The sequence below is a fragment of the Hippocampus comes genome, unplaced genomic scaffold (genome assembly GCF_001891065.2).
Source record: "Hippocampus comes isolate QL1 unplaced genomic scaffold, H_comes_QL1_v1.1 scaffold39, whole genome shotgun sequence".
In the NCBI taxonomy this organism is placed as follows: Eukaryota; Metazoa; Chordata; class Actinopteri; order Syngnathiformes; family Syngnathidae; genus Hippocampus; species Hippocampus comes.
In genome coordinates, this window is record NW_017842054.1 from 671,726 (window position 1) to 682,263 (window position 10,538).

At 53.2% G+C, this 10,538-nt stretch overlaps 1 protein-coding gene across 1 annotated transcript in view; it reads left to right on the forward strand.

The window, feature by feature from the left end:
• The window catches only part of camkmt (calmodulin-lysine N-methyltransferase), a 62,276-nt gene that overhangs the window by 30,952 nt on the left and 20,786 nt on the right, over positions 1 to 10,538 (forward strand). The window contains exons 4-5 of the mRNA XM_019860145.1: positions 7,854 to 7,914; positions 8,700 to 8,751. Of these exons, the coding sequence (XP_019715704.1) occupies positions 7,854 to 7,914; positions 8,700 to 8,751 (113 nt within the window). The remainder of the gene's footprint in view (positions 1 to 7,853; positions 7,915 to 8,699; positions 8,752 to 10,538) is intronic.

Sequence of the window (10,538 nt, forward strand, 5' to 3'; positions counted from 1 at the left end):
ACACGATAGCAAAGAAGCCAGTATCATTGATTTGGAGATTGCCCGTATTTAAAAAAAAAAAAAAAAGAAGCAGGGCGGTTTGACATTCTGACCAAATTTGAAGATGCGTGATTTTTTTTTCATCAAATTAAAAACAAAACATTTGGCAAGACGTCTTCCAACATGTTTTGTTTTGGATGTTAGCACAGTCTGAAACAACCACGTGTCTCTTTGATCTGAAACTTAAGCTACTGAAATGGATGTTCCAGAGATCATTACAATTTTAGAGATATTTTTTCCCCCCACCCAAAAAAACCCCAAAACCTCCACACATGGAGATACATAACTGTAATTTGTCATTTTTTTTTTTTTTTTTTAAAGATGCAATCACCGTAGGGGGGCGTCATGAAATGTTGATTATTTTTGTGTTGGTTTTCATTGCATGACGACGATCCGCATGCACGTCTTCTCTCGCCGTCAGGCAGCCGCAATCTCCGTATTTGATGCCGCTCTCGTTCACGCCGTATCGATCTTTTGTCCCACCCCTATTGTCTCCAAACAAATCATAATCTTCTTGCCGACTGGTGACCGGACCAATCGCAGACCCCCGCCGGCTCTGATTGACAGCTGACTTTGTGCGGGGGCGCCGCTGGTCACCGGTGGCAACAAATTGGCCTCGTTTTGCAGGCCGATGCGCTTAAGTGGGAGGGAAAGGCGGCCGGCCGCTGATGGCGAGGGAGGAGCGCCCAAACAGAAAGAAAGAGCCACTGTTCCTCCCACTCAATTACTGACCCTCTGTGCACAGGCCCACGTTTGTGTGTGTGTGTGTGTGTGTGTGTGTGTGTGTGTGTGTGTGTGTGTGTGTGTGTAGCACCCGCCCACTCATCTCAAGGCTCTGCCAGTTGTCTATTGTCCGTCTTGTGTCCCAGCCTGCCGCGGCACCTCAGGAGTGACATCATTCCTACTTTCATTTTCTGATCGACTGAAATCATTGAATAGAAAAATGGAGACAAAGATCCCATCTCGAAAAAGCCTGACCCGCCGATTTTTTTTTTTCTTCATAAGCGACAGGATACCCCTTCCATGTTCCAACCTTGTTTTATTGTCAAATCGGAAACACTCGCCGTGAAGCAATACAATGGGGTTGTTTGAACGGCATGTGGAGTCGCGGTGCGGCCGTCACGTGCTGAAGCGTAATCGTTGGTGTCGGCGCGGATGGCTGTCGGCAGCCGCGATGTCCAGGACCGGCCCAGAACTACAGCGGCCATTCGGGAAAAGGTATTTTCCATAACTTCGCCAAATTTCCCCCCTAGGCCCCGGGTGCTTCATTCGTCCCTCCCTCCATCCATCCGAGCTGGCCTCTTTTCTGGGTTTGGTCTCGTGATGTTCCCAATGCGAGCCCGAAGGGGCAGTTTCATGTCGCTTTTAGCCCACAGCAGATGGCGGTGTTAGGCCAAAATGGCTTCATTCATCTGCACCAAAGTGCCGTGTTCGGACATGAACGCATTGACGAATGGAAGAAACACTGGCCGATATGTCTTGTTCACATTCTTGGATCTCCTTCGCCCATTGAACAAATGCAAATTCACCTTTTAGCCAGGGAACGCTTCCTGTTGGGATGGAGCAGGAATGGCAAAAAAATGTTTTCCTCACCAGTTGATCTGGCTCCCGTGAGGTCCGCGTCTGCCGCTCCTCCCTCCCCCCCTCCTTAAATCACCATTTTCGAGGTTACACAATTGTCAAAGTCTGCCTTGTCACATTTTCCACCGTGACGTTTTGGGAACAAAAGTCTAGCGTCCGTCTCCCCGGCGAAGCCCCTCCCCGCCCGGCCGATTGAAAAGAGGCGCGGGGGCGATGAGGAAACGGGGCCTCGCTTTAGCCGCGCCGCGTGCTAGCCGCGCTCACACAATCGCTGAATGGACTGATCGCGGCCGCCGGAGCCCGGGGAGCCGCCGATCGGCCCGCGGGCTTTGTGGAAAGCGGGGATCCCGCCGAGGGCCCCGGCGGAGGCCGGTGTGAGAACGTGCGTGTCCTTAAGCTAGCCGAGCACGTCCTACTTCCGACGCGCCATTGTGCGCAGAGTCTGACCGCCATTGTTTGCTCGTCAAGAACAAGATCGCCCGGAGAGACACCGCAGACTCGGAACCAGGATGGTGGTGCGCGCGTGCGCGCGTTGTCAACACACTTGCATGGGGGGGAAACGCCTTTCCGTTTTGTTGGAGGAGTGAGAAGGGAGGGAATCCAAATTGAGGTATTCATGCCGTATATATTCATTCGTTTAAAAGCTTGAGCCTGTAAATTTGAAAATAAAATCCATGTTATCCGGTCGAAAAGTCAATCAACCCACTTTCTTCAAAAGCAATGTCTCTGGGGTGGGGGCGGGGGGGGGTTAACAATGGCCTCCGCAAGCCCAGTATAGGCTATTTAAGCGTTTAAAATGAGACGACTCTGCCGCCAAAAGCATATTGTCCGCCACACGGAGGAAGACTCGCTCTGAGTAAACTAGGCGCCGGAGCGCGAGGAAGTTGCACTTCTTGACCCGTTCCGACTTTATTCCACGTGGGTGCTCCGCCGCTCAACCGTCCCGAGAAACAAACGACAACAAAAATCCGAACCGGGACGTGCAACTTTCTCTGCGGCCCACCCAAAACACCTCCGCATCCCAACCCGGCAGTTGCGAACGGTCAAAGTGGCTTTCGAAGTGACAATGGAAGGAGGCGGGGAGAAGGCGCACGGAGCAAGAGGAGGATTAAGGCCCGGGAAGGTGACAGCGCGTCGGGAGACATGGCTGCCAGCTTTGCGCTCCAAAACGGAGTGCTAAAAGTCATTTCGGCTCCAATAAAGCTCCAAAGCACCCGGGGATGCTTGTCTCCCCACCACGCCGGCGGCCTTAAGGCAGAGACTCCCCCCACCCCCTTATGAATACAAAACACGGACGCACGCGCACGCCAAGATTGTTTGCGCCGCTCGGCTTAAGATGCACATCCCAGAGCCCCCCCGGCTCTCCTTTCGCCTTCTGACATCAGCAAAGAAAAACACCGCCGCCCTCGTGCCGGTCGTATTAGCCCGTTGCGTCAAATTGGATGACTCTTCACGCAACCGCGTAAAGGGCCGCAAACCTGACATGGCAGCGGGAAAACCCCTCCCCCCCTCAAGTCGTGGCCACATACCGTGGATGTCAAGGGCTTTTTCACACCGCACTTTGCACACCGTCGCCAAAAATGTTCGTCGGATACGCGATACGAGGAGCTCAGGCGGCACCCCTCGATTTTCAATGGCTACATAAAGGGGTGCCGGCCTGCTCGTCAAGAGCCCCTCCCCCTACCCAGCCCCGGTTTTCCATGTCTCCCGACGCACCCGATAGCGCCGCACGTTTTTGCAATGAGGGATTGTGAAATGGCATCTTCTTCAGAAACTGATGGAGGAGCCCCGATCTCACTCACATGTTGAAAAAAAGAACCCATTCTTTCAGAGGGAGCACAAAAGTTCAATCCGACCAAACTGGACTCCCACTTGAGCAGTCCGGTCCGCGTTTGGGGCACCCCTCCTCCCGACTGGGGCGCTGCTGCACTTGAGAAAATATGAGGACAAACCAACATCCTTAAATCCGTCCAATATTTCCAGTTTCTTTTTTTTTTTTTTTTTTTTTTTTTTAATGCTTGTCTCGTCGCTTTCTTGACTGACGGACAGATCGCTGTTTGGCAAACCACTGCGTGGCCAGGTGGCCCGAGCCAACATTTTGCCGCCGATAAGTAAGCTATCAGAGGATTAAATAGCAGAGTAAATGTTGGCGCCCGCCCCCTCGGAGAGCAGCGGAGCGGCCCCCACCCTGCTCTCATTCTACTTGGCCTAATCCAAAAGGCCGTTGACTCAGAGAGGGAGTGAGCGAGTGGCCGTTCTTATCCGAACCCTGCACGGCGCTCCAAGAGTGCTCGCCGGCCGGCATCAAAATGAGCCCATTCCAATGGAAAAAGGGATCAGCGCCGTCTCCCGAGCGCTCTCCGGCGGCCGCGGTGTCGATGCTTATCGCCGCCCCGGACGCCTGCCCGCTCCTCTCGGCGAAAGGCGGAAGTGGGAAGGAGGGGCTATCTGGGCTGGCGCTTCGGAATTGCTCCCGTTGTAGCTTTTCTTCAGAATCGCTTTTTAATGCCTAATCAGGCATTAAAAAGCGATTCACAGGCGTATGGCGAGAGCTACCTGAAGGAACTGGCGGCGTGCTTGAAGGACCAGGCCACAAAATGATTGCCTGTTTTTTTTCCCTCTTATCGCTCTGTACGAAAGGTGCAAAAATGGAAACAAGACCGAAGCGCACCCGCTCATCAAATTCAAATGAAAATGGGACATTTGAATGTTCCTACGCGCACTCCGGTCGATTGCAAAATCGGTAATCCCGCGCATCCGATGCACCAGCGGGGCCCCATCTCTGACCGTCCCCGTACCTTGTTTCATTTGGCCCCACCTACCGTACGCAACTGCACCGCTTCATTTTTTTTCTTGTATTTTTTTTTTTTTTCTTTTGACACCTCGGCACACACTTGGCCATCTTGTGAAGTGCGCGCCCCCCGCGGAGGCGGGCCCGGGGGTAATCCCGGCCTGCGACTAAAGTAGCCGTGTGAGAGGACAGATTGTCAGTTGATCATGGCCAGCCCGGAGCCTTATCCCTTATTGGATCGGCCGTGGAGGAGGCTTAGGAATTATCTGAGGCCTCGCTTAATGTGGAGTCGGATGAGCGCCGGGGAGTCACACGGCCCCAAGACAGAGACGCCGGATACGTGTGTTGCGCGTGCGCGTGCGCCGGGAGGAACGACATGAAAGTGCGCGTGCACTAAGCAACACTTAACCCCATCTTGACACCATCTCGCCCGCGCCGGGCCCTTGTCTACGTTTGGAACGGCCCGCTCATTTCCCTTTCTCGGCGGCGCCTTTTCTCGTCCTCGATTTAGCCGTCCCGTTTTGTTTCGAATGTCTTTGCAAGCGACGCTTTGATGATGATTAACGAGCCATTTCATCATTTCGTTTTGTCATCATTTGATTTTTCAACCCGTTTCCAAACAAGCTCTGATCATCGCGTTTCAATTCATCATATCTTAGGATCACGTTTTTAATTTGCTTTTTCATCTCTGTTTGAGTTTTTGTCATTGAATATCTTGCTTACATTCTGTGCCGTTTCCTTTTTGAACCCGTTTTAAAATCACAACAGTCGCTCTCATTAGATTTTGATTCAATTAAATGTCATGTCATGACTATTTGAATACTTAATGTAGGGATGGGCGATTGCTGATATGAGGTATCGAAACAAGCCGATACCAGCCACCGATACTTTTGGCGTCCTAAGCGGCGGCGGCAACTTCACGTGGCTTAGCTGCCGAGTTATTTCCGGCGGTAGTGCCTTAAATTGTGCCGGGATCCCCGCCTCCCCTTCGCTTAGCGGCTAATTCCCTCACCTGAGAGGATGTCTGGGTCACCGGGTGACCTCACGCGCACGACGGGCACACTGGCGATGACCTACGGCTAGCGAGGCTCAGATGAGCTCTGGGCCGGGCCAAGACGTAAGCCCCGCGGCGTCGCCGGGGTCGGCGGCGGGTCAGCGGGCCGTGAACGCGCCGGGCTTAGGAAGCCGCCCTTTGCGTTGGTCTTCACCGAGTCTCCTCAGGTCAGACTTGCGGTGAATGCTCTTGGACGTCAAATCCTGTGTTTGAAAATTGTTGGCGGCCCCCCGATGACTCTTGTTCAAGCTGGGGTTGAAGTCTGAGGACTGGGGTGGCCGTGGCAGGCGCTTGATAGTCAGGTTCCCTCCACAAAATCTCAAGTTTCAAGGCACTCGAGGGCAGCCCCGCCGAATGTGGAGGTTTTGGGGCGGGAAGGGGCGTGGCCACCTTCACGGAAAAAACAACAACAAAAAAAAAAAACCCATAAAACAAAAACGGCCGTCTCGGAAATGGAAACCAGCCCAGCATTCCAAATCTGCAACCGTTGAGAAGAAAAAGCTGCGAGCAGGCCAATCGAATGCATTTGAACTCGGTGGCACTTTGCTTGTTGCGTTTCATTTGCCAATGAAAAGGTTGCAGCGCCGGTTGAAGCTGCGCGTCTGCTTTTCAGGCTAGCGCCCGCCACTCTTTGCTTCCTGCGCGAAGCTGACGCTGATGCACACACACACACCGGCACACACTTTGCTTTGCTCATCTCCTAATGGAAGGTGAGAAATAATTTCATTATCCGCAGGAAAGCGTAATCTGCTCTCGACTCCTGCTCCCTTCATTTCCTGCCGAGCACCTCGACCTGTGAGGCGAGCGTGCAGGCGGCGCCGTTCCCATCACCCGGGGGGCTATTCATCTTATTGGAGTTCGGGATTAACCCACCGTCAGATTGCCGTATGCTTTCCAAAGCTTTGCGACACCGCTTCGCCGCACGCGCACTCAGTGTCACGGCGCGTGTGGGGCCGCTAAGGGGACAAGTGTCTGCGCAGAGTTCGGTTCAAGCCGCTTGGGCTTGACCACGACCGTTGTTTGAAACGTGCCTTGAGGTCATCGGTCACTCGCGAAACCCCGCAGCAGCGGCGGCGAATGAAAAGAAACCCTTGGAAAGTTTCAGCTTTAGTCAGCCTCCCACAAGTGTCTTTTTCTAGCCGGCATGACTTTGACGCTCACGCCCGTGAGTGGTCACGCTCTTGTAGTCACTTTGCAGCGGCGACTTTATTTGATTGCGGTCGTGTTGGGCGGGCGGCTTTGAGGCACACCCGTGAGTTGGAGGGAATTGTTCTCGGCCAAGGAGACGCGTTCACGGCGCCATTCCAAATGTCAGCGCGTTCAAGCCCTTCCGACGTATCTTGACACGTCTGCTTTCGATCCCGGCGTGCGCACGTTCGGACACTTTATCAATAGGCGTTATTAAATCCCGCTTGCTCCGGCTCATCTCGGCAAGCGGGAGCAAGCGTGCGAGGATGATGCGCGCACACGCGCGCGCACACGCACACGCACACGCACACCCCCCGCGCTCACCGCTGTCCTGCCCATGACTTGAAGATGCAAGCGTTCGTAAGCCGCTTATTATATTGAGCGGCTCCCCTCTCTAGCAGACGCCCTGCCCTCCCTTGCTGCGTTTTGCTCTCCTCTTCTTCATTCGCTCACTTTTCAAGCGGCGGCAAGCATTCCCATCTTGTTCTCCTCTCGCACTACTTCTCACACACACACACACACACACACACACACACACACACACACACACACACACACACACACACACACACAAAGACGCCGATGCACCGAGGTGCCGAAGCCAAAGCGACTCCTTCGAAGCCAGAAAGCTCAATTTTTATTCAAATGAATGTTTGCTTCTTCTAGTGCCAAGGTATGTGTGCGTGTGTGTGTGTGTGTGTGCACGCGCGTGTGCGCACGTGAGAGTGACTGACATGGCGGGTCTGAGCAGAGCCTCCAAGTGTGTGTTACATGCACAGCAGAAGGAGAAGGGCTGAAGCTCGGTGATAAGCCAGATAGGCCTGCATGCTGTGATTATCACCCAGTGGACCTCCTGTCACACACACACATGCGCACACACACACACACACACACACACACACACACACACACACACACACACACACACACACACACACACATGCACAATGAGCGCGGGAGTGCGTCGCATGGATTTAGGACAGACAGAGATACAGACAGACAGACATGCAAAAGAATAAGACTTGGATGACGAGGCAAAGTGGAAGCCGGCAGGAAAAGCCCGCTGGAAAACAAACGATGCATCCTGTTGGTTTACGTCTTATTGGAATCAGTCATCGGTTGCTTTGGCTGACTCTTGGTGTGTGTGCGTGTGTGTGTGTGTGTGTGTGTGTGTGTGTGTGTGTGTGTGTGTGTTCCCAGGTGTGTGGCCATCCGAGGAGGTCATGGCTCATTACTGCCTGCGCAACCGCCACATGTTCAAGTAAGTTCACCACCAATCTGTCGCACAATGAATGAATGAATGAATGTACCGGTGTACTTTAAAAAAAAAAAAAAAGTCACCTCACACCTCACCTCCCAATAAACGGCGACGTTTTTGTTTTTTGCCCCATCTAAATCGCAAGTCATTCCTTTTCAGCCCTTGGTACAAGCTCACGGATTGAATTTTCACCATTTACCGGCTAAATCATTGCACTACATTAAGGAAGGCGTGCAAATTAAGGCCTGGGGGGCACACACGGCCCCCTTCTCTTGGTTTGTTTGGCCGCTTTAGCATTCACATGACCAAACGCCCGCTAATATGCCTTGCTAAAAGGAGATCATCAAAATGCCCTTTGTTGTTTTCAATTTTTCAGTTTCACTGCTTTATGGTAAATAGCAAAAAGAAAAAAAAAAAAAGGGTTTGTCCCTGAAGATTTTTGCCGATAAATCAAATCCGAAGCGGCCCTTTGATCACCTAAGTTTCTGATGACTTATGACGGATGACGCCATGTGGAACGTCACCCTTTGATCTCCTGTTTTTCACCTTCAAGTGGCAGGTGCTGGGCTGGGGGGGGAGCTCACGGGAAAGACGGCTATTGATTATCGGGCGGCAAAGTGAAGGTCATTGAGACAGAAAGTGAGAAAAAAAAAAAAAGGAGGCAGCGATGAAAGCGGACAAGGCCTGAGATGGCGGCGGAGGGGGAAGGACGGATGAAAGGCCGTCGATCAAACTGCCAAAGTCGCCTTCTCAACAAAGTGAATGTCTTCCCCTCTCTGTCCTCTCAGGGGCGCTGTCTGCGAGTTAGGAGGAGGCATGACCTGTCTGGCTGGACTCATGGTAAGACCCGTGCGGGCACACGTTGGCGGGGAAGGTGCCCAACGAAATGGGCCCTCACAAAACGAGGAGCCTCGGGATGGACACCGGAGAGCCCCCATTCCCACCCGCGGAGCTCTCACGCCACGCTGTTTTTTTTTTTTTCTCCCCCTTTTCACTGTCCTTTAGTTCATGTGCAATCGCGTACGTCCGTCCACACGAAAGAAAGACAACCGCTTGGAGAAAAATAGTCGACTTTGCTGCGCAATACTTTTTGTTTCTTTGTTGGTTTGATGGTGGCACTCGACAAATCCTCCCAATATTAAAAAGTCAATAGCGATACTAAAACGAATAAGACAAATGAAAACGAATTTGAACTTCTTTGGTCAAAACCAAATGAAAAGGAAGCACATTTGCAGGTACGGGTACGGGTGCGGGCGCGCCAACGTCGATGGATTCGCATCACCACGTTGCGGGTGAGACGGCGCAAGCAGAAATGCTTTCGATGAAGCGTCGCAATCTTGTTTCCGACTTGTGCGCCGCATTTCACGCGCGCGGGCGGGCGGCTGAAGTGGAACGCGGTTCGCATCGCGCGATGACATCGGCTCGCCGGGTCTCGCCACACACGTTGACGCGTTTATTAGCCGGGGTCTTAAAGGCCCCTCCGCATGGCCGGCGTGACTATCCCATCGATCGGCTGCGCGCGTGCGTGCGTTCGTGCGTCAAAAGCAGCTTTTCATCACCACCAGTCAATACGGCCGTGTTTTGACATCGCTGGCTGGAAATCCGTCGTTCGGGCGTCTCCCTTTCCGTGGCCCTCCTGTGTGTGTGCGCGTGTGCGCGCGCACGCCACCGACACTGCAATCGTGAGTTTGATTTCTTTCGAAGGGTCATGTGATCCATTTTGCTCACAGTCGAAGGGCTCGAATCCGGTGAGCGGCATGACTCCCGCGCAACGCGTGGCGCTTCAAACCCCCGACGTCGGTCACTTCACCGCTAAGTGCAGGGCAGCGGATCCGCGAGAGGGCGGTCGATCAGGGCCAACCGCACAGCCCGCCGCCAATTGTTTATTGAATGCCGGGAGAACAGCGAAACACGACGAGCACGCTCGCCCGGCCGGGGCTGCTCTTGACCGCAGCTTTCACCCACGCGCGGGCCGGCTGATTTCACACTTAAACGTTGACGTTCGTTGTTGGTGCACCAACCGATCGGCCGCTGATCCTTTTCAGCCGATTTCCATGGAAAAGGATGTGATCAGCATATGTCACTCGATGCCTTTGCTAGCTGATCGCAATGTACGATCGCCCCGTAGCTTGCTCCTTGTAGCCCCGTAGTGTCCCTTGCTACTCTCCGTAACACCGCGTGGGAAATTTGGAGCGTTTTGTTCCTCTGAATTTAATTCGTCAGTTCACTGATGGGAAATACTTGACAGATGAGTCCACGATTCATCGTGAGCGAGCAGTGGAAGATTGCCAAATGCGCGGCGAGTCCAGGTGATCGCTATCGGAACCGGTATCGGCCAGTCTTCCTCGCGGATGATCGCTATCGCAATCGGCAGCATCAACCCCAGATCGGAAGACTCCTAAAGATCCTCAAACAAATGTCAATCGGAGACAAATGTGAGCCTTTAAAATCGGGACTTGAGTCATTGAGGGAAAAATTTGCCGGTGGATGACGGACATGGCTCGCGGTTCCGCTGCTCTTGGGCTGCCTGGTCGGAATCCGGATCGTTCTGCAGCTGAGCCTGCAGGTTACTTCCTGCAGTGGCGCGGATGCTGGGACACTTTGCTGCAAACATGCGCGCACACACA